The sequence below is a fragment of the Pelophylax lessonae genome (genome assembly GCF_965119305.1).
Source record: "Pelophylax lessonae genome assembly, chromosome: 1".
Lineage (NCBI taxonomy): Eukaryota > Metazoa > Chordata > Amphibia > Anura > Ranidae > Pelophylax > Pelophylax lessonae.
The window spans coordinates 622759844-622784457 of NC_138768.1; the positions used below are offsets into that span (position 1 = coordinate 622759844).

Below are 24614 nucleotides of genomic sequence, written 5' to 3' on the forward strand. Positions count from 1 at the left end.
TGTGCACAGATGTGTCCAGCCATCACATGGGCAGTAGGGGCCATTGGTACTGTTACAAGATATGTGCAGTATGGCCACTGGCGCCTAATTGACCCAGCGCATGTGCAATACTGGCCACTGGTCTTTCTATGCTCTGCCATTGTCCAGATGATGCATGTTCAGTACGCTATAGGCAGAAATTACACAGAGGAAACATTCACAGGCTGTTTATGCTGTAAAGACTGTACAAACAAATGAACAGAAAGCAATGGTGACATAAGGTATGCAGCTACATTTATTCTTTTATTTTTTTTTCAAGGAGGGATTATTATCAATTTAGCTAAGAGTAAAGTCAAAACTCTTGATTTGCCTATTTGTTCTGTGTCAAAGTATTGCAGCCTTTGGATCAGCAGAATCAGCACTTTCAATAGGAGAGGTCAGCAATGGCAGCCTACATATTTTCACAGCACAGCAAGTCCACTTTAGGATAGTCACTATTGCATACAAAATGTATAGAAACACTTACCTATGTTCAAGCTGACGACATATGACAGAGGCATCATTATCATCCCACTGGCTGCTGCATATGGTTCCCCAGGCACCATTCACATAGACTTCCACTACATTTCCCTCTGACTCGCTTTTCTGGTTCCCTCGTAGACGCACTGACCCTGTTAATTGTTAAAAATGCATTTAGATGATGTAGTATGGCTAAATAAAAGGCATCCCACTGAGTTTAGAGATGTATGTATTCCCCAGATATTGACAATCTGCTTGAGGGTAAAGACTGTATTCATACCACACAGTTACCGATAAGGGCACAGCCATAAATTGTTAGGTCATCAAAAATATTTGAGAAGGAATGTTTTCTAAATGTAAGGATGTAATGGATAACACTGAGTACATGTTATAGCTAGGTTTGATCTCATTAAACAAAAAGGCTTTGTCAGCATTGTGAAATATTTTTTATCTCTTTATCATACTGTACAAAAAGTTTTAGCTGAAGTTAAGCTTTATTCAAATATTGTGCTGCGCTTATATCATCCAAAAAAATTTCTTCAAATAAAAAAAAAAAAAATGCCAACTATATATATATATATATATATATATATATATATATATATATATATATAAGTTGGTAAAAAATGTATAAAACTTGTGCTCAATATATGTGCAAAATAAAATCATAAAGTGCCCTCTTTGCTACAGTGAAATCAGGTCTAAATCCTGTGCTGTGCACTGATACACCTTTAAAGTGCTATACTACTTATGTAATTAATAGTGTTCATCAAGTGACAATAAATCCACAAAAAATGCCCAATCTTCATGCACACGGTTCTTCCTCGTGCTCTATGTGTATAAAAATGATATACAGTGCCTTGCGAAAGTATTCGGCCCCCTTGAACTTTTCGACCTTTTGCCACATTTCAGGCTTCAAACATAAAGATATAAAACTGTAATTTTTTGTGAAGAATCAACAACAAGTGGGACACAATCATGAAGTGGAACAAAATTTATTGGATATTTCAAACTTTTTTAACAAATAAAAAACTGAAAATTGGGCGTGCAAAATTATTCAGCCCCCTTAAGTTGATACTTTGTAGCCACCTTTTGCTGCGATTACAGCTGTAAGTCGCTTGGGGTATGTCTCTATCAGTTTTGCACATCGAGAGACTGAAATTTTTGCCCATTCCTCCATGCAAAACAGCTCGAGCTCAGTGAGGTTGGATGGAGAGAGTTTGTGAACAGCAGTTTTCAGTTCTTTCCACAGGTTCTCGATTGGATTCAGGTCTGGACTTTGACTTGGCCATTCTAACACCTGGATATGTTTATTTGTGAACCATTCCATTGTAGATTTTGCTTTATGTTTTGGATCATTGTCTTGTTGGAAGACAAATCTCCGTCCCAGTCTCAGGTCTTTTGCAGACTCCATCAGGTTTTCCTCCAGAATGGTCCTGTATTTGGCTCCATCCATCGTCCCATCAATTTTAACCATCTTCCCTGTCCTTGTTGAAGAAAAGCAGGCCCAAACCATGATGCTGCCACCACCATGTTTGACAGTGGGGATGGTGTGTTCAGGGTGATGAGCTGTGTTGTTTTTACGCCAAACATAACGTTTTGCATTGTTGCCAAAAAGTTCGATTTTGGTTTCATCTGACCAGAGCACCTTCTTCCACATGTTTGGTGTGTCTCCCAGGTGGCTTGTGGCAAACTTTAAAGGACACTTTTTATGGATATCTTTAAGAAATGGCTTTCTTCTTGCCACTCTTCCATAAAGGCCAGATTTGTGCAGTATACGACTGATTGTGATCCTGTGGACAGAGTCTCCCACCTCAGCTGTAGATCTCTGCAGTTCATCCAGAGTGATCATGGGCCTCTTGGCTGCATCTCTGATCAGTCTTCTCCTTGTATGAGCTGAAAGTTTAGAGGGACGGCCAGGTCTTCGTTGATTTGCAGTGGTCTGATACTCCTTCCATTTCAATATTATCGCTTGCACAGTTCTCCTTTGGATGTTTAAAGCTTGGGAAATCTTTTTGTATCCAAATCCAGCTTTAAACTTCTCCACAACAGTATCTCGGACCTATAAAAGAAAGATATAACTGCGCTAAATACTAAAAAACACAGCAGCAACTTAAATTGTGACAAGCAAAAATGGGTATAAGTAAGGGCTAAGTTGCGCTAATGGGTACTAAATCCACAGGTAAATGTAAGATGAAGCACACTAATGATAGTCCAACATTGGTGACAAGTCCGTATCCAAATGAAAGGCACAGTCCAAAATAAACGATTCCAGTGGCAGATGATTAAACCAACATTCAATTCTCCTTACCAGAATGCAGAATAGAGTTCGCCCAAAACTCAAGTCAGATCTAAACGCTCAGCCTTCGGTCGATGTGATCAATTAGTCCTCACATCCACAAATGGTGATCATATGCAAAGAAAAAATAGACAGTCCATAGCGTGATACTGTTGAATGCTATTTCATCACCCAGAAGAGTGCACACCGTCACACTGGTAAGAGGCAGTGTTATCGGGAGAGGTCTCTGTGTGTCACTTCCATTTCAGACTGTGTGGCTCTCACTTATCCATAATCTGGTAAGAGGCAGTGGTATCGGGAGAGGTCTCTGTGTGTCACTTCCATTTCTAACTATCACCTTAATTATTTAATATCTGGTGAGGACTTGGGACCTAAGGTTACTGGTGCTTTCCACTATCAGCCATCTGGTGACGGTGTGCACTCTTCTGGGTGATGAAATAGCATTCAACAGTATTACGCTATGGACTGTCTATTTTTTCTTTGCATATGATCACCATTTGTGGATGTGAGGACTAATTGATCACATCGACCGAAGGCTGAGCGTTTAGATCTGACTTGAGTTTTGGGCGAACTCTATTCTGCATTCTGGTAAGGAGAATTGAATGTTGGTTTAATCATCTGCCACTGGAATCGTTTATTTTGGACTGTGCCTTTCATTTGGATACGGACTTGTCACCAATGTTGGACTATCATTAGTGTGCTTCATCTTACATTTACCTGTGGATTTAGTACCCATTAGCGCAACTTAGCCCTTACTTATACCTAGTATCTCGGACCTGCCTGGTGTGTTCCTTGTTCTTCATGATGCTTTCTGTGCTTTAAACAGACCTCTGAGACTATCACAGTGCAGGTGCATTTATACGGAGACTTGATTACACACAGGTGGATTCTATTTATCATCATTAGTCATTTAGGTCAACATTGGATCATTCAGAGATCCTCACTGAACTTCTGGAGAGAGTTTGCTGCACTGAAAGTAAAGGGGCTGAATAATTTTGCACGCCCAATTTTTCAGTTTTTTATTTGTTAACAAAGTTTTAAATATCCAATAAATTTAGTTCTACTTCATGATTGTGTCCAACTTGTTGTTGATTCTTCACAAAAAATTACAGTTTTATATCTTTATGTTTAAAGCCTGAAATGTGGCAAAAGGTCGAAAAGTTCAAGGGGGCTGAATACTTTTGCAAGGCACTGTATGTGCTTCCACTCCATGTCACCTGTGCTAACCCATCAGATGTGCTCTCACCTGATATTCAGCGACCCCTCCATTAAGTGAGGTCAAACAGTGCTTATTTTCCCACCAGGACTCAGAAGTGGAAATCTTTATGCCCACGTTCTTTCTTCTTAATATAGCTCCTTGCTTTTCCTTATAGTGTTCATGCAAAGGAAAAATGTCAATAGTGCTTATAACTTTAAACACATTTCCTTTATTCACACTTCACACACTACTCAAATTTAAAAGGTGCTTAAAGAACACTACTCCCCTGCCACATAGTAGTACACTTTTAAAATTATAATATCGCTACAGACAGCCGTGCAAGACAGGGGTACTCCTTCCGGATGTGAATGTGGTGACGTCTGGTTGCCCCTCCCCTACGCGTTACGCCACAGGGTCATGTAGCTTCCTCAATCTGCTTGAGGGTAAAGACTCTATTCATACCACAATTACCTTAAAGGGCACAGCCATAAATTGTAAGGTCATCAAAAATATTTGAGAATGGATGTTTTCTAAAAGTACATACTATATCTAGGTTTGATATCATTAAACAGGCTTTGTTAGCATTGCAAAATATTTTTCCTCTTTATCATACTGAACCAAAAGTTATAGCTGAAGTTTAGTTTTTGTGACTGAGCAGTGGACACCTGTCAGTCAACTGTTCCACTATGTATTTTTACAGAATGTGATGCATTGTGGGAGTTTTTTGAATGGAGAAGCAGGCAGGAGGGCCCAGTTGAGTGGTGCAACTTTTCTCTGTAGTAGAGGCTGCAGTTAGAGTATCCCACTCATCCCTTCTCCTATCCAAATTCTCAATAAAAACACAAAAACAACATCCCCTGGATTAATTATAGACTGAGCCAAGAACTTTCATTGCTGCTTATCTGCTGTCAGTTGCTAAGGGTAACCCAGGGGAATCCAGAAAGTGTAATTCTCAGCAGTCCTCTAGGGGGCAGTGCTACAATAAAATACAATACAAAAGAACAAAAAATCCTATATTCTACATCAGTGGGGATTGGAGTTAATATTTATAGCAAGAGTTAGGCTTTAATTATACTGTTTAACTGAAAACTGAATAGACACAAAATACAAACTTGCAAGACTCTTCGCTAGTGATAAGCAAATGGGTTCACAAATCAAGCAAATTGCATATTCTTTTATTTGTCTGCATATATGTTTTTTAAATCTACAGAATTCTATGAAGTTCATTGAGTGTATTCATGAATGTTCACTTAAGCTGGCTATACACGGCTCATATTTCGTCCGTCAGTGCCACCCAGGGCCAAAATTCATGCCCTGGATGACCCTCTCATACTACTCGGCTCGACAAATGTCAATTCACAAATCAGGGAGCCAGGTGTAAAACTGTCGGCAGAACAGTTATTGCATCCTATAAAAAATAGTCAAATGTTCAGGTATCTAGACAGCTGCAGGTAATGTGGTTGTCTGAATAGAATAGCTGGCTAGAGATCTATTAGATCACATTTGTTCAGCCAACAGACTGAACAAGAGAAATCTACTGCATATATACTGTATCTAGCGTTAGTAAAATATACAGTAAAACTTTGGATTGCGAGCATAACTCGTTTCGGAAACATGCTTGTAATCCAAAACACTCGTATATCAACGCGGATTTTCCCATAAGAAATAATGGAAACTCAGATGATTTGTTCCACAACCATTTATTCATAAGTCCTTCAGTTTATAGTCCATATAAAAAGATTATAGCAATGTGATAGGTTGTGTAACCATAAAATGTCCATCCACAAATGGCAGCCTCCAAAATGGGATTAGAAGCAAAATCCAGCAGGAGCTACAGAGAATAAGACTCTGTTCACACTATGTCGTACGCGACTTCAGCGCGACTTGCACGGATTTCATAAAATGAATGTCTATGCAAGTCGCTCCAGGTCGCCCCGAAGTAGTACAGGACCCTTTTTTCTAAGTTGGAGTGACTTGTGTCTCTCCTATTAGAACTGTTCCTGTACTACACTATGGGACGCGACAGACCGTGACTTGTCAAGCTGACCAAGTTGCGGTCCAAGTCGGATCAGTGTGAATGGGCTGTAAAAGAGAAGAGAGGCGCCTCTAAGTGTAGCAATATGGTTACATTTAATGGTACAACATTTAGCAAGTCACATGACTGATGATTAAAAGAGGCACATATAAGAATGCAGGCGTCCGAAGGTAAAGCTGTCCACATAGACCATCCTCCGCACCGCCGGCTCTCACCGCTGTCAGTCTGCAATCGTGACCGGGAAGACTACCCTGCAGTAGAGCGTCCTGAAAGTGAGGCTTGAAGCTCTTGTGGAGGGCAGCATGGAAGGGATGACGTCAATGGTGGTGAGGAGAATGGTCTATGTAGACAGCATTACCCCTGATGCCTACATACTTAGATGTGCCTGTTTTAATCATCAACCATGTGAGTTCATTAAATGCAACCATATTTCTACACTTTGAGGCGCCTCTCTTCTCTTTTATACTCGTGACATGACGATACTTGTATATCAAGGCATCGCTTGTTTATCAAGTCAAAATTTATTTAAAAATGTTGCTGGTCTTGCAAAGCACTCTCAAACCAAGTTACTCTCAATCCACAGTACATTTACTTGGCCTTTTAGATTTCTGAAGGGCATTATCCTTTACAAGTCAGACAGATCTGCACACAAACATTAAGGCGAATCAAAAATTATTTTTTTTATTTTTATTTTATCATCAATACTCATTACATTATTTTGTCAGATAGGATTTACTCATGATAAGTGCACAGAAGTCCAGAAACTTTGTTTTAAACATGATCAGTATTACTTTAAATGTCACTTTCTTTGCTTCCATCAGTAATCAACCTAAGAAAACAATGCATTACCTCGCACAGAATGCTTATAAATATTCATGTGTTGACTGTTTAAAAATGTTTAATCCATTCCTTGAACAAAGGAGTAACAACACGTTCAAATAAATCCCCCACTGCAGATTGCCTTAGGTGGCTTCAAATGTATTACTAGCTTTAATAATCAACTTTTACTGTTTTTTGAACATAACAGCTGTTTATCAGGAAATTGCATATTTTTGGATCAATAATAAGTCCGAAAATTGCCCTCAGAAATCTGGCAGTGCTTCACATATTTTTGTTGTTAGAAGGAAATGACCAAAGTTCTGAAACTGACAGAAAAACAAATCATTTGAAGTGTAGTACAGTTTATTGATTAAGTCATCTTTTATATCAAGCCATTGTAGAGAGCAGAAAGCCTTTCTATATCAATAGGACCATAAAAAATACATTAATGTTACAGATTAATGTACCTCTGTGTGGGATTTTATATTTGTATCCCCTGTAACTTTTAGTTCTCACTTGTTGCTTTGTAAAGTTCATTGGAAGTGCATTTATATCATTCCGTGGTAAGTTTGATTTTTTCTTTTTCTTTTCTGGTTTATTTATTTTTGCGGTAAACTTAGCTGATATAGGTGACCTAGACACCATCATTCAATTACCAGGACAGTGTGCATGGGAATATCCCATCCATTGAAGGTACGTGGATGGTAATAGCTGTTGAAATTTAAAAGGATTTTCCACTTCCACAAAGTGAAAGACTCTCCCGCTTGTACCCCTATGAGGGTCAGCAGAATACTGCACTGCTTGGGTTCCATCTGTTCTTAGTCATTTAAGTGGCAGCAGCTTTCAATGACAGGACAGAGCTACTTTGTGCCAAAAAAATGAAAGCCTTGAAGCTCTTGTTGAAATGACTTAGGAAAGCAGATTGAAGAAGTCTAGGGTTAAGGTGAAACTGCAGCACCACTTTAATATCACATTAAAAAATGTGTCTAAAAAGAAGAGTGTCTTTCTTGCCTTAAAAACAAGTCAGACTAATAATTTTCCTAAAATGTGCAATAAAAATGTTAGCTGGAGTCTTATTGCATGCACAGGACTATAAAAACATAATAAACCTTTAATGCACAGTAAAAGCAACTCACTAACTTATTATTCATGGTACAGTCTGCTGGAGCAGTGTTTCTCAACCTTTTTTCAGTCAAGGTACCCTTTAACCACTTGCCAACCGCCGCCCGGCTATATAAGGCGGCGGTCAGCCCCTCCCAGGCAAAGTGACGTACCGGTACGTCACTAGCCTGGGAGCCAATAGCGGGCGAGCACGCGCCGCCGGAGGCGCGCTCCCGCCCCCGCTCGTTCACTAGGAAGCCCGCACGTGTGACCGGTGGACCCGATGTCCGCCGGTCACTCGCGATCGTCGGGTGGAGAGGGAGAAAGGCAGGCGGCTAATGTAAACAAAGCCGCCTGTCATTCTTCCCTGTGTAAAAGCACAGATCATAGGGTCCTGCTATGTAAGACCGTTGATCTGTGCTGTTACACACACAGCCACATCCAATCACAGTTAGAAGCACGCCCCTAGAGACACACTTAACCCCTCCCTCTCCAATAAAGTTAACCCCTTCCCCCCCAGTGTCATTTTTACAGTAACAGTGCATATTTATAGCACTGATTACTGTAGTAATGTCACTGGTACACCCAAAAGTGTCAAAAATGTCAGTCAAGGGTCCAATCTGTCGGCCGCAATGTCGCAGTCCCGCAAAAAAAATCGCAGATCGCCGCCATTACTCGTTAAAAAAAAAAAACAATAAAAATGACAAAAATCTTTCCCTTAGTTAGTAAACGCAATAACTTTTGCGCAAACCTATCAAAATACGCTTTTTGTGATTTTTTTTACCAAACATATGTAGCAGAAAACAAATTGGCCTAAAATGTTAAAAAATTTTGATTTTTAAATTTTTTTGGGGGGGAATTTCATATAAAAAATGTGAAAAATATTGTTATTTTTGCAAAATTGTTGCTCTTTTTTTGTTTATAGCGCATGATCAAAAAATCGCACAGGTGATCAAATACCACCAAAAGAAAGCTCTGTTTGTGGGAAAAAAAGGACGTCAATTTCATTTGGGTACAGCGTCGCACGACCGCGCAATTGTCCGTTAAAGTCACGCAGTGCCGAATCGCAAAATAGGCCCTGGTCAGGAAGGGGGTAAAATCTTCCGGGGCTTAAGTGGTTAAAATTATGAACAGTCTCGAGGCACCCCTTTCTAAAATGTAAAAAATTTATTTTAATAGTTTTACATAATGCAGCAACATCCACACACATAGGATACCCAATGTTAGAGGTGATTTTTTTCTTCAAAATAAAATACACTTTTGAACACTGGTACTGACTAGTATTCCAATGTTTCTCTTCAACCTCTCTCTCCATCAGTCAGCTAATGTGACCCCAGTGCTGAGGGAGAGAGGCAGAGGAGGGTCAAACAAGGATTCTGTGGAGGCGACTGACATCCTCCTTATCAACTGATGACATCACTGGTTGTTAGGATGCCAGTGTCTAGAAAGTCGTAATGGTGCATATTTATCCCCTATATCGATGCTGGTATATTTGGAGAGATGAACAGGAGATCGTTTTAAGAGGACCAGGCTACTGGAATATATCATTCATATGCATGTTTTGGCTCTGCAAAGAGCCTATCCTTAAGGTGAGCTGCTAGTGTGTCACCAGCCACGGGGAGCACTTTTGAGTGGAGCATGCAAGCACCCTTAATCACCTATATATTTGGATGAAGAGATTTATCACGTTTGGGCACTAAATATGATTTTGGGACTGTATTGATTTGATATAATACCTGATTTGGACTTTTTTGCACTGACTTTTTGCACTGGATTTATATATGTTTATCTATATATATTCATATGTATATGATTACAATCACTGATTGATTTTGATTTATCCTCACTTATTTATGCTTACTTGGCGCAGCAATATTTTTATATATTGAGTTCACAGGTGTTTTTGTGTTTGGCACTGATTGCTTGCTGCCTAGTACACCTTATTGCATATTTGTTTGGTTTGCGCTGATTATTCTTTTTCTATACTCGGTGCATAATGAAAACCCGTGGCTTTGTTTAACTAAAAGGCAGGCTTCATCCACCTGCTGGCTTGTGTACAGTTTTTGATTCATTTATAGGGATTTTGCCAAGGCACCCCTGAAGAAGCTTCATGGCACCCCAGGATGCCTGGGCAGCCTTGGTGAAAAAGGCTGTGCTAGAGTAGTATAATGGTAATAATAACACAAATAATAGAAGTTTGATATTGTTAGTTAAGATCTACTAACTACTTCACATTAAAAGAGGGCAGCTTCACATGAATCACTATATAAGGGCTGGCGTCTATAATCACGTTATCTAGTAAACCCTAAAATTGCCATAAACAACCTGGTGACACCTCTCATTTGAGCCATCTTTAAAGTGGTAGTAAACCCTGCTTTACCACTTATACCTACATGTAAGCCTATAATAAGGCTTACCTGTAGGTACTGTGAATATCTCCTAAACGTGCACTGTTTAGGGGATATTTAGAGTGCATGTTGCCGGTGACGTCCTTGACACGTCCCTGATGCGCTCTCAAGGTCCGGCATACTGGCTCGGACCATCAAAGCCTGTGCCGTAAACGGCAGTTCCCGCCTGCAGGTGCGGTAGTGACTTCATCGTGCCCCTGGCCACTCATGTAGCCGGAGGCCGCGTACCCGAAAGGAAGACCAGTTGAAGATGTAGGCCCTCTCAGCTGTGACAGCGCGCCCCTGTAGGGCTTTGTTTTAATCATTTGCCGACTGCCTAACGTACGTGTACTGTGGTATGTCGGCTCTATTGTGCAAAATCACAAACCTTTACGTCTTTTTGTGCAATAGCCACTAGAGGGTGCGCGCGTGCTGCCGGAGGCACGATTGCATGCTGATTGGACAGAAGGGGAGCCAATCAGCAGGTCCAGGGGACTTGATGTCCACCGGCCACCCAAGGTTGTTCCTGAGAGAGGCAGAATGGCGGTCTGCCTATGTAAACAAGGCAGATCGCCATTCTGATAGAGGAGAAGATAGAGATCTTGTGCTCCTGCTAAGCACAAATTTAACCTTTTGATCGCCCCTGATGTTAACCACTTCCCTGCCAGTGTCATTAGTGCAGTAACAGTTCATATTTGTAGCACTGATCACTGTAATAATGTCACTGGTCTCCAATTCACCCTTAGGGATGGGCTGTGTGTTTGAGTCGAACATCAGCTGTTCGTGTGTTCACTGAACACACAAACAAATGGGGTACTCGGTGGGAAGTTCGGCCGCCGATGAGCACCCCATAATTCAAGGCGCTCTTGCTGTGCATTGATTGCTGATGATTGGCCAAAGCATGCACCTGACCTGTATTCTTTGGCCAATCATGGCTCAGGGGCTAAGTCCACGTCCCACACTATACAAGGCTGCTGCTTATACAGCAACCGTGTATAGTGTGTAACAATGGAGTTAGGCAGGTAGTTAGCGTATAGTGTGTTGAGCTAGTTTAGTGCAGTCAGTGTAGTGAACAGGCATACTCCACTTTTTAAATGTAGAGATATGTTGTAGTGCTGGGTTGCCTCTTGGTGCTCCTCAAGTTTGGTGTCCTTGTCACTTATGGTTTGTGAGCAGTGCCATGTCAAGTTGACCAAGATTTCCCATAGAGGCCAATGTTAAAGACCGGGAGCAGTGCCATGTCAAGCTGACCAATATTTCCTATAGACGCCAATGTTAAAGACAGGGAGCAGTGCCATGTCAAGCTGAACAAGATTTCCCTTAGAAGCCAATGAGCACTGAAAGCTGGAAATTGGTCTAGGCAGGGCAAAAGTGGTTTAGGGGAACCCTATGACAGAATTAAAAAAAAAAAAACGCATGGGATCCTCCCCAAAATCTCTGAGTCTGGTATAAATTTTAAAGGGAATTCCACGCCAAAATTAAAAAAAAAAAAGAAAAAAGTCCATACCAGACCCTTATCCGAGCATGCAGCCTGGCAGGCCAGGAAAGGGGGGGACGAGCGAGCGCCTCCCCCTCCTGAGCCATACCAGGCCGCTTGCCCTCAACATGGGGAGGGTGCTTCGGGGTGCCCCCCAAAGCACTTTATCCCCATGTTGATGGAGACAATGGCCTCTTCCAGACAACCCTGGGCTGTGGTTGTGGGGGTCTGTGGGTGGGGGAATTATCGCAATCTGGAAGCAAGGACCCCCTACCCATTCACCAAAAAAGTGTAAAAAAGTAAAAACCACAGGAAACAGTTTTTGACAAGTACTTTATTAAAAATAAAAAAATAGCGTCCCTCGATGTAAATCTATCGTCAATTAATGATGTCAGAAGGGGCGGTGCCACCGAGTGACCTAACCAGGTGGCCCACCACTTGCCTATAAAAGAACTATCAATGCCGAAGTGCAGGCATATGGCGGGTAGCCTCTTAGGAGGTGAAGCGTTTTTTGCAATTTTTTCTATTTTGAGGGTCAGGGGTCATCGTGATTGACAATGGATTTACATCTACATTTTCTTTTTAATAAAGGACTTGTCAAAAACTGTTTCCTGTGATTTCTATTTTTTTACACTTTTTTGGTGAATGGGTACAGGTACGATGTACCCAATACCCATTCACTTCGGGGGTGCCGGGATCTGGGGCCCCAAAGCACCCACCCTCCCCATGTTGATGGCATATGGCCTGGTATGGTTAGGGAGGGGGGATTCCTGACGTGACAGGCTGCATGCTCAAATAAGGGTCTGGTATTTATTTTTGGGGGTCCCTACGCAGTTTTTTTTTTTTTTTTTTTTTTTTTTATCTATATTGCCGGGAGCCGACAATACATTAAAGCCGTAAGCAAGTTTAAATTTTTTCCTTTAGAAAAGTCAGTATTGCTGCAGCAGGCTCCATACATCATACAAATGTGCCCCCCCCCCCCCCCGGCATGATATTTAAAGCAATTTACATTTTTTTATTGTATCACTTTAAGTATCATTAAAATCACTGCTCATTTAAAAATGATTGTTTTAAACAAAATTTTTTGCCCCCAGTCCCCCAGTGCAGAACCTGGGTCCCCAAACACTTTTGATGGCAAAAACTTGCATATAAGCCTTTAAAATTAGGTCTTTTGATTTTTCATATTCGTGTCCCATAGAATTTAATAGAGTTCGCTAGAACGGTTTCTCTGTTTGAGATGTTCTGGTGTGAACCGAACAGGGGAGTGTTCAGCCCATCCCTATTCACCCTCTCTATCTGTCCTGTTTACCATTATCATTGAAAGTGAAATTTTGGGTTGTCCCTAGAAAAGTAATAGATGGGGGATCTTCCAATGGGGACACCAGTTATGGTGACCTGGGGGTCCCCAAGAAATTCCCATAATTTGCAGGGATTTTCTCTCACTTCCTGTTTGGCTATGGGACAGGATGTGAAGAGAAATCAGTGTAATGGGACACAGATGGCAAAAAAAAAATCCAACATGGGGTTAAAACCCTCCCTTGCTCTATCCAAAATCTGAAAAAAAAAGTTTTGCCCATAGTTCTACTTTAAATATTACAAATTGCTACAACAGTAAAATTATATACATTATATAATTTCCTCAATGTATGTTGTTTGCTTTTTTTTCTCAAGAAAATCAAGCAAATTAAATTTGTAGATTTACAAGTAAGTCCCTGATTGTATTTTTTTACCTGACATATACATAAAGTATTGCCAATATCACAGATGTTACCTGCCAACTGCATTCACGTCCCTGAGCAACTGCAATATAGTATCAGTACATTCTATACATTATTCATAGCTGCAAACTACTCGGAGTAAATCATGAGCAGCTTTGCCACACTAGCCTGTTTTTTAGTCATTTGTTACTGATTAACTGCACCTCTAAAATGTGAATAAATACATATAAGATGTTGTTTGGTGCTTTTAAATTATGTATTTCCTTGGGTAATTTTTTTAGAGATCTTAAGGCTTTATATTTCTAGTTTTAGTATTAGGGATGCGCATCTTCACTTACCCCACGATTCGATTTGGTTACGATTATTAGGGCAATGATTCGATACGATTCGATTCCGCAATGCATCACGATGCATCACGATTACTGCCCAATGCCCATGCCCAGCCCACTACCCAATGGTTTTCAGAACTTTATCAAAAAAAAAAAAAAAAAAACAAACAATCAAGCAGTCACAAATTAAAGAATAATTTTTATTTTCATTTGCTTTTAAAGGACATTTCCCTGGACCCTGGCATGGCCTGCAAGCCCTGCATAGTGCACTTGCATTGCAGACATATAGGAAGGTCTGAAAATAGCATAGCAGGGACAGACACAGTGGCGGTTCTACATTAAATTGCTCCCCGGGCAAGACTCCCTCCCGGCGCCCCCCCCCCCCCAAAAAAAAATAAAAAATAACATGACAACATAATAAATGCAGAGTGCCACAGCAATGCCCCCAATAAATGCAGAGTGCCACAGCAATGCCCCCAATAAATGCAGAGTGCCACAGCATTGTTGCCCCCAATAAATGCAGAGTGCCACAGCATTGTTGCCCCCAATAAACGCATTGCCCCTTTTCAATGCAGAGCGCCACAGCAATGCCCCCTTTAATGCAGAGCGCCACAGCAATGCCCCTTTTCAATGCAGAGCGCCATAGCACTGCCCCCTTTAATGCAGAGCGCCACAGCAATGCCCCCTTTAATGCAGAGCGCCACAGCAATGCCCCCTATCAATGCAGAGCGCCACAGCAATGCCCCCTTTCAATGCAGAGCGCCACAGCAATGCCCCCTTTCAATGTAGAGATGCCACAGCAATGCCCCCTTTCAATGCAGAGCGCCACAGCAATGCCCCCTTTCAATGCAGAGCACCACAGCAATGCCCCCTTTAATGCAGAGCGCCACAGCATTGCCCCCTTTCAATGTAGAGATGCCATGCCAGAGTGCCACTTTTCAATGCAGAGTGCCAGCATTCCCCCCCCCCCGCGAGACCCATTTCATTCGCTATTGTCACACAATGGGCGGGCTCGGGGGGAGCAATGCTCTGCTCCTCGGCTAGGCTCGGCTACGGCGGTTTTAGGCATGGGCGAACGGGGCTCGGGCGATCCGGTACCATTTGATCCACGGACCGGTACCGGTCCGCGGCCCGGGCATGCCGCCCCCCACGTGTTATGAAAAAATGCCGCCCCGGGTGGGTGCCCCGTTCACCCGTGCCTAAAACCGCCACTGGACAGACAACAACACTATTTACAAGAAGTAACAGTAAAATTAGTATGGCATCAAACTGTAGTAGTGCAGTTTACTGCTTGATAAAAGAAAAGAAAATATTAATATAAGGTCTAAACCTTTTAAAGTACAACTAAAGGCAAAACATTTATTTTTGATTTTGGATAGAGTGGAGATGTATTTACAGGGGTGTCCAAACTATGGCCCCCCAGCTGTTCAGGAACTACAATTCCCATGAGCCATCTATGACATTCACACAGTCAGACATAACTAGGCATGATTGGAATTGTAGTTCCTGAACAGCTGCGAGCTGGAGGGCCATAGATTGGACATAGCAATAAAACACTGACAGATGTTCTAATACAGCTGTCTCTGTTGCCCCACGCTGGAGAGATTCACCCTCTCTATTTGTCCTGTGTTTTTATGATTATCATTGAAAGTAAAATGAAAAACCCCCAAATTGTGTGGGATTTCCATTTTCCTCTCACTTTCAGTTTGGGACAAACAGTGAGGGTAAATTTCTACAATGGGGGCAACATGGCAAAAATAAACCTTACAGGTGTAATAATTAAAGAACCTTCCCTTGCTCTATCCAAAATGAAAAAAGTTGCCAAATTCTGTCAGTGTTTAAAAAAAAAAAAAAAAAAAGCCGCAACAAGCAAGCAACATCTTTCATAAAATATTACTGTGTTTGTCTGTCTGTCTGTCAGTCCCTTTCAGAGTTGTATAAAGTACTCAAAACCCGTACTTGAGTAAAAGTACAAGTGCTCGATCAAAAAGTGACTTGAGTAGAAGTGGAAGTGCTCTATCAAAAAGTCACTTGAGTAGAAGTACTAAAGTATTCAACATTTTTTGTACTTAAGTATTGCAAGCAGTTTTTTTAAAACATTTTGCTACTCAAGTACTGAAAGTAAAAGTACAAGTACTGTGTTATGTAGTTATTAAAGAAAGAAATCAAAAGTTTGAACATCATATTGTTTTTTATTATTTCAAATGCAGCTTTTATTTATACATACAGTAGCTTTTATTTTCGTATGCGCTGATAATACACATGTTTTGAGCTTCATGAAAACCTGCCATCTACTGTTCTGGCAGTGGTAATTTTTATAATAGTAACGAGTAACGATGCAGCACAAAAAAAAAAAATCGGAGTAGAAGTATTGAAATCATTGAAAAAATGTAGTGAAGTAAAAGTGGAAGTAGGAGAAAAAAATTCTACTCTAGGAAAGTACAGATACCGCCTTTCGGTACTTAAGTATAGTAGTGAAGTAGTTCTACTTAGTTAATATACATCTCTGGTCCCTTTTATGAATACACTGAGCCAGAGACCCTCCTCCCACAGCTGACACTGACAGAGACCCCCCCCCTCCCCCACAGCTGACACTGACAGAGACCCCCTTCCCCTACTGACACTGACAGAGACCCTGCCTTCCCCCGCAGCTGAAGTAGAGCCCCCCCCCCTCCACCGCTGTTAATGACAGAGAGACCCCCCCTTCCACCGCAGAACAGAGATACTACTAGTGTCCCCGACCGTCCCCTGTCCCGGGTCCCCCCCATGACAGACATCCCCCCCAGAGATACAGAGACCCCTATAATAGCCCCTTGCTACCAGAGAGGCCTCAGCTCAGGCCAGGCCACTAAATAAATGTGCACTGCTCAACAACTACTACACTACTCTGCTGCTGACTCTTACAAATTATTAATTTGTGATATACACATTATTGGTTCGGACTTACATACCTGCTGTGTGTGGGTTGTTGTACACTGCATTGCATATCACACTGAGGAAGACATTGCTCTGCTCTCTTGGCTCCAGTGGCTGGCTGGCGTGGCGGCTGGGCCTGGTACGACCACGGTGATGCGGCGCTGGCTGGCTGCGATGGGGGCGCTTGGGGCTCCAGGTCCTGGCTGGCTGCAACACTCGGGGCTCCTGTGTGGAGTGTGGACTGGCTTGGCTGGCTGGCTGCAAGGCCACAGGTGGGGCTCCGATACCACGTGGGGGATGTTCTTCTTACCACTGCGCCTCGGGTCAAAGAGGGAAGAGGAAGGGGTGGAGCCTTTTTATTAAGCTCCCGCACTAATCCAGCAATCAGCTGTGTTTTTTTTACTTTTTTTCTCCCAGGCGCATCTCGTTGCGTGGCTTGGATGATGTCATTTCCTAATCGATGTTGCCGTCCCCCCGAATCGATGCAGAATCGCGAAGGGTCGCATCGCGATGCAACGATTCGCCAATTATATTCTGCAGGCCTATTTGGTATCTGGAAACCCTAACCAAGAGGAGAATTTCAAGATTGCAAAAGCACTGTCCAACCAGATTTTAGTGCTGCTTAGCCAACCGACCCATATTACTGGACCTCTCTGTTTTTTTAAAACTGGCTTTATAAAAGTGAGAACACCATATATTCAGTACATTTGTTTTCTACATGATTTTATTGTGTTTTCTAGCTTGTGAAGTGTTAACTTTTGCACAATACTGATCTGTATGTCAAATTTTAGCACCAGTTGGGAAAAACGTGCTATGACAGTCTTGCCAGCAGTTAGGTATAGGGGAAAAGAGAGAGTACATCTGAATAAAAATAACAGTGAATATCTGGAGAAAGGCCATGCAATATACCAACTGAAAAAGTACAACATTAGAGCTTCCCAGAGGTTAGAATAAGATAAGGCCTGTACACATGGCTGTCTTAAACACACGCCAAAAGGGGCAGCTGCCCTGGGCCTAGCCATTGTTGTAGGGTCGAAAGCAGCTGCCCCTTAAGCCCGCACTGCCTGCAAATAGTTGATAAGTGGATTCAAGAGGGCCCAAGAAAATGTTTGCCCAGGGTCCAATCAATATTAAAGATGGCCCTGCCTGTACAGCTGGAACATACAAAAATGATTGTGTATGCAAAAGCATTACTGTGCACAGCTGCTCTCACCGCTACAGTATAAAAGACTAACCTGGGTATACACTAGTAGAATTTCAAAGAACATTTGAACAAAAATTTGTACAGAAATTATTGGCTTGATAAATGTCCTTCGAAATTCCACTTTTTACATCCGATTTTTGGAATGAATATAATTTCCTGAATGAAAATCACATAAAAAAACATACATTTTTTAAAAATTCCATCCTGCTCCTTCAAATTTTCTTATCATTATGGTTGAAAATGAACGCCGATTTGACCTCACTAACGATTAGAAAATCAAATGAACATTCTTAAGACAAACATTTACATTAAAAAATCTATTAGTGTAAACCCAGCTTAACAACTTGTGGACCGCCCACCATACATATAATGCGGCAGGGCTGCCGGTATTCCCCAGATTGTGTACCTAGTATGTGATCTGGCACGTCCAGGTCTGGGGAGGGTGCTGCCAGCAACCCGCTCCAGCTGTGATTCTACACAGCAGCCCAGCAGCGGGTATCGCGCACACAATTTCCACCAGCTCCCACTGATTACACAGGGCACAGGCAGAACGACAATCTACCTATGTAAACAAGGCAGACTGTCCTTCTGTCAGAAGGGAAGGTACAGATTCTGTGTTTCTGCTAAGCTGGAACATGGATCTCTGCCTTCCCATAGTCAAAGCACCTCCCCTGCAGTAAGTATGCACTCCCTAGGCTTACAGTTAACCCTTTGATCGCCCCTGATGTTAACCCCTTCCCTGCCAGCCAGTGTCATAAGTACAGTGACAGTGCATATTTTTTAGCAGTGTTTACTGTAAATATGTCGCTGGTCCCCAAAAAGTGTCAAAAATGTCAGTTAGGTGTCCAATTTGTCTGCTGCAATATTGCAGTCCCGCTATAAGTCGCTGATCACCGTCATTACTAGTAAAAAAAAAAAAAAAACTAATAAAAATATTGCATAGTTTGCAGACGCTATAACTTTTGGGCAAACCAATCAATATACGCTTACTGGGGTTTTTTTTTTTTTCTCTAGCAAAAATATGTGGCAGGATACATATTGGCCCAAATTGATGAAGAAATTTGATTTTTTACATTTTTTTTTATTTTATGTTTTATAGCAAAAAGTAAAAAATATTGTTTTTTTAAAAAACATTGTCTGCCTTTTTTATGTTTATAGCGCAAAAAAAAAAAAACACAGAGGTGATCATTTGCTACCAAAAGAAAGCTACATTAATGGGAAACAAAAGAACCAAAAAAGTATTTTGGTACAGCGCCACACGACCGCGCAGTTGTCAGTTAAAGTTACACAGTGCCATATCGCAAAAAATGCCCTGGTTAGGAAGGGGCTGAAGTGGTAAAGCTGGTCATACAGATTAAAAAAAAAATTTTTCATTCAGCCTGTGGGCTGTATAAAAAAAAAAATCTTGCTGATTCCTCCATCCATGCTATACAGTATGGGTGGACAAATCTCCCTCTGTGACTATTTTGACAGCCGGTTATTTTTGTACAAGACTAAAGGCAAGGCTGCAGTTCCACTTTAATTCATTTGTTCAGTAAAAATAAGGAATTTGCTCATGTTGTAATGTTTGCTTTGATTATATTATAACTAATATTAAAAAGACCACATTGTTAAAAAAAAAAATAAAAAATCATACAGCAATCCAAAAATGTCTAACTATTAACAAATTTTTTCCCACAGATGTATTATTATTACATTTTAATCATTTAAATGTACTAGTACTTTTTATTTGCTTTGCTAAATGAGACAAATCTCTTGCATATGCTAACACCATTATAACAAAATGACAAAAGACCTGACTTTGGTATTGTTTTAAAAATATTAAATTCCTTATGAAAAATTAGTCGTAACTAACAAGCTGACTTCAAGAAAAAACAAGTAGTACTTGCAAGAATTTGGAAAGAGCACATCAATCATTATTTGTAGCATGCCAACTGCACTGCAAATTAAGAGATGTAGCCGGTATGCTTGTGGTGCCTAAACTGGCATTGCATAAAACATATTAATGACTTGGAGAACCTTTAAAGAGCAAAAGACACGCACTTTCAATCCAAAAACTTAGTAATGTTGTACCATTCTCTCTAAAAACATTATAGGTTCTATCCTCCCAAAAGAACAGTAAGGAGAAGGGCCCTCTCTGTTGGGTTATTGATGTTGATTTATTGATATGTTGCTTAAATGCAAAAAAAAAAAAATCTTTAAAATTATATGAAGAACCGAATGCCTTTCCACTTCAGTATCCAAGTTAATCTAGCAGTTTGTTGCTCTGGGTCTCATAAAACAACAATTCTAGTGTTATACTACAAACCAGTGGTCTGTTAAATCCAAATAATTTACAGCCTTGAAATCTATCCAAATGAACATGTTATCCTTTGCAATTGTTCTCAGGTTCTTAAGGCATGCTGTTTTTATTGTTTCAAAGAGGAATACATACATATATATATATATATATATATATATATATATATATATATATATATATATATATACAGAGATGTATAGTAACTAAGTAGAACTACTGTACTTAAGTACCGAAAGGCGGTATCTGTACTTTCCTAGAGTAGAATTTTTTTCTCCTACTTCCACTTTTACTTCACTACATTTTTTCAATGATTTCAATACTTCTACTCCGATATTTTTTTTTTGTGCTGCATAGTTACTCGTTACAATTATAAAAATTACCACTGCCAGAACAGTCGATAGCAGGTTTCATGAAGCTCAAAACATGTGTATTATCAGCGCATACGAAAATAAAAGCTACTGTTTGTATAAATAAAAGCTGCATTTGAAATAATAAAAAACAATATGATGTTCAAACTTTTGACTTCTTTCTTTAATAACTACATAACACAGTACTTGTACTTTTACTTTCAGTACTTGAGTAGCATTTTTTTTTTCAAAACTACTGTTACTTTTACTTTCAGTACTTGAGTAGCAAAATTTTAAAAAAAACTACTTGCAATATTTAAGTACAAAAAATGTTGAATACTTTAGTACTTCTACTCAAGTCACTTTTTGATCGAGCACTTCCACTTCTACTCAAGTCACTTTTTGATCGAGCACTTGTACTTTTACTCAAGTATGGGTTTCGAGTACTTTATACAACTCTGTATATATAGATATATATATATATATACAGCATATATATATATATATATATATATATATATATATATATATATATACTGTATATATGTAGCACCCTCCTAGGTAGGTGTTAGAGAGTGAATATAGTTTTGGCTCTGTCTGCCTATCAGAGGAGCAGTAGGTAAATTCTATATTGCTTTCTGCTTAACAGAGAGCAGGATCTGTAAGTTAGGTCTGCTCAATGTGCTCAGTGTGTGATTATTCTGGTCTGGGGGAATTTCCCTACTGGTCCAACGGGGAGGCACATTGAACAGTGGAGGAAACCTGACCAATGGGTACACAGGCTTTGATACAGCCCTAGTGATTGGCACAGACTGCTGTCTCGGTGCAGGGTGGTATAAAAGCCAGGAGCACATGTGTTCGGGGTCTTTGGCTGGTAAGCAGAGTCCCAGAAGGAGGGTGGCGGCTGTCTCCTCTTCTGCAGCAGTTGGTGTATGGTCACAGGCAGTCGGCCTGGTGAGCCTGAAGAAAGGAGCTGAACCCAGAGGTCCAGGAGAGCTGGCTGAGAGGGATTGAGACACTGGAGAACCTGGAAAAACAGTATCGTGAGTACAGGGGATCGTGTCTAAGGGCCTGCCCAGGAAGGGGGCCACCCTGAAGTAGAGTAGTCAGAGGACGGGTGTCAGCTGGTGGATAGAAAGGGGGTGCTAGGTGAGTACCCTGATGATAAGTGCTATGCAAGCTGTCTATTCAGGAACTTTACCTCAGATCCATCTACTGGCAAGGTGAAACTGCGGCCTAGCCTCATCCTCAGATAGAAGTCTCAACATTGTGAATAGTTCAAGTTTTGGAGTATCCCACTCTTCCCTTCTCCCATCCCCATATAATATAAAATACAACAATACAACAACCCCTAGATTGTTTATTGAGTGAGCCAGAAAGCAAAGTGTTAAGTTTCTACATGCAGTTGCTACCGGTAACCCAGAGGGACCCGGAAAGGTGAGAAATCCAGCAGCCCTCAAGGGGGCAGTGCTACATATAAATAGTGTATAGAGGGGGATTAACCACGCTTAAAGGAAATAATTTTGAACAGCAGCAACTTCAAGTGTGACCACACCCTGTAGAATATCTGTAAATTAAGTCGCGCTAAGTATGATAAATGGAGATGTAAAGTCCAAAAAGTCCCAATAATAAATGATGATGACAAAATCCTAGATGTAGTCCTGGACCAGACTCCCTTAAGGGTATAAGCTTACCAGATTCAGGTAAGAGAGAAGCAGATGCTCTATAAATCTTGTCACCTTGATAGAAGATCCAGGCCCACGTGAGCGATAGACTCAATGGTCATTGGATCATGAAAAAAATGTAAAATACGCAATAGCGTAAAACCCAACAACTAGGTAAATATCACCAATGTGACTGGAGGATAATATGTGTGTATATTAAACCACCACCAAAAATCACTATTAACAGTGAACAAGTGTATAAATGAAGAAATTGATATGTGTTAAATACCCCTTACCAAATAAATAAGGGTTGCTGCAGATAAACCAATTAATAAAGTCCAGCTGAAGTTGCCTCTTGCCAGACGACAATGATAAATATGCCAAAGTGAAAAAAACAATGATGAGAGATAAGTGTAGAACCATCACCAGCTAGATAAGCCTCTTACCATGTGAAAGCAAAGCCAAGTGTGTGAAAATCAAATTCCAATAAGACACCAAGATTCAGTACCGGAAAAGAACCAGTAGGGGTCGCCTCTTACCAGATCTTATGATCAACCACGCCTGTGTGTTATTAAATGGTTGGGGGTCCGACCATAGACTTGAGCAACTGATCCTCAGATGTTCCCAAAGTTCACCATTCAAAAAAGAGAGAAAGAGGCTCCCATAGCGTAAAACAGTAAATTTATTCCAAAAATAAAAAGCAAGAACACTCACAGAAACCAGGATGGAATGAGCAATTGTGTGCAGCCGCCGGCCGGACGGCTTTGCTCGCCCGCACTCTCTGGTCGCGATCAGATGACGTCAGTACGCCGTGCCCTGCGTACTGACGTCATCTGATCGCGACCAGAGAGTGCGGGCGAGCAAAGCCGTCCGGCCGGCGGCTGCACACAATTGCTCATTCCATCCTGGTTTCTGTGAGTGTTCTTGCTTTTTATTTTTGGAATAAATTTACTGTTTTACGCTATGGGAGCCTCTTTCTCTCTTTTTTGAATGGTGAACTTTGGGAACATCTGAGGATCAGTTGCTCAAGTCTATGGTCGGACCCCCAACCATTTAATAACACACAGGCGTGGTTGATCATAAGATCTGGTAAGAGGCGACCCCTACTGGTTCTTTTCCGATATAAATATATATATATATATATATATATATATATATATATATATATATATATATATACATATGCAGTTTTCCCTGCGGTGATTTGTTGTTCCTCCTAGTTGTGCACAGGAAAAATGCTATACTCACACAGGGTTTTTAACCCTCTCTTAAGGTTACTGCTATATAGAAACCCAGACCTAAGTTAGCAGTGCAGTGTGGGAGAGGATTACTAAAACTGGAGCGTGCAAAATCTGATGCAGCTCTGCATAAAAACTAATCAGCTTCCAGTTTTTTTGGCAAGGTTTAATTGAAGAAGCTGACGTTAGAAGCTGATTGGCTACCATGTACAGCTGCACTAGATTCTGTGTGTGCCAGGCTTAGTAAATCTCCCCCATAGTGTCTATCTGTGTATATTTAAGAAAAACGACAGTGCTGGCTGGGGACCCGAGAAGAGGAGGATCTGAGCTGCTCTGTGCAAAACCACCGCACAGAGCAGGTAAGTATAACATGTTTGTTATTTTTTTTTTTTAAATAAAAAATGTTTTCTTTACAATCACTTAAAGTTGTTAGTTCCCCTTTTGTAAAAAAAAATTGCAGTGCAATAAAGGGACGCCAGTAGTTTACAAATCATGCTTCAGTGTTTAGAAATTGAGCTTCCTTTAAATTAAATACCTGTAGGCCAACCGCCACTTTGGCAAGTTTACCATCCTGGTATGTTGAGCTTGCCCCATCATCAATGGAAACAGAATAGAGCTGCTGTATTGCTCATCCACAAATCTTTACATGCCTCTCTTTCCCAGTCACAGCAGCACTGGCCTACCCTTTTATGTATGTAGCGTATTTATCAGTTCACCGCATTTTGCACTGTACTGGAGTTCTATTATTCCACCAATCTTGTTAGCTTATGGATGCTGAAAATGGGCCAGGACTATACAATGCACTGCTAAAGTGGTGCAGTCATTTTAAAGGAGATAAGGGATGTATGGGGGGCTGCCATTGCTGGACTTCTTGTAAAATGCTAGTTTCCTGGCTTTCTTACATGTGTAGCAGTATTTCCAGCATCAGTGCTGGATATGGGTCTGCCATGGTTACCGTTAACACCAACAGCACATTTAAGCTGGTTGCCCAAGTGTGAATACTGAAACAATGATCAGTGCGGCATCTTTGGTTTTTAGTTTTATTTTAGGAACTTGGATAGGAGAAGGGAATGAGTGGGATA

General features: G+C 40.9%; 1 protein-coding gene across 1 annotated transcript in view; it reads right to left on the reverse strand.

The window, feature by feature from the left end:
• Window positions 1-24614, reverse strand: part of PRSS12 (serine protease 12) — a 266504-nt gene that overhangs the window by 207320 nt on the left and 34570 nt on the right. The window contains exon 2 of the mRNA XM_082272842.1: window positions 506-650. Within this exon, the coding sequence (XP_082128968.1) occupies window positions 506-650 (145 nt within the window). The remainder of the gene's footprint in view (window positions 1-505; window positions 651-24614) is intronic.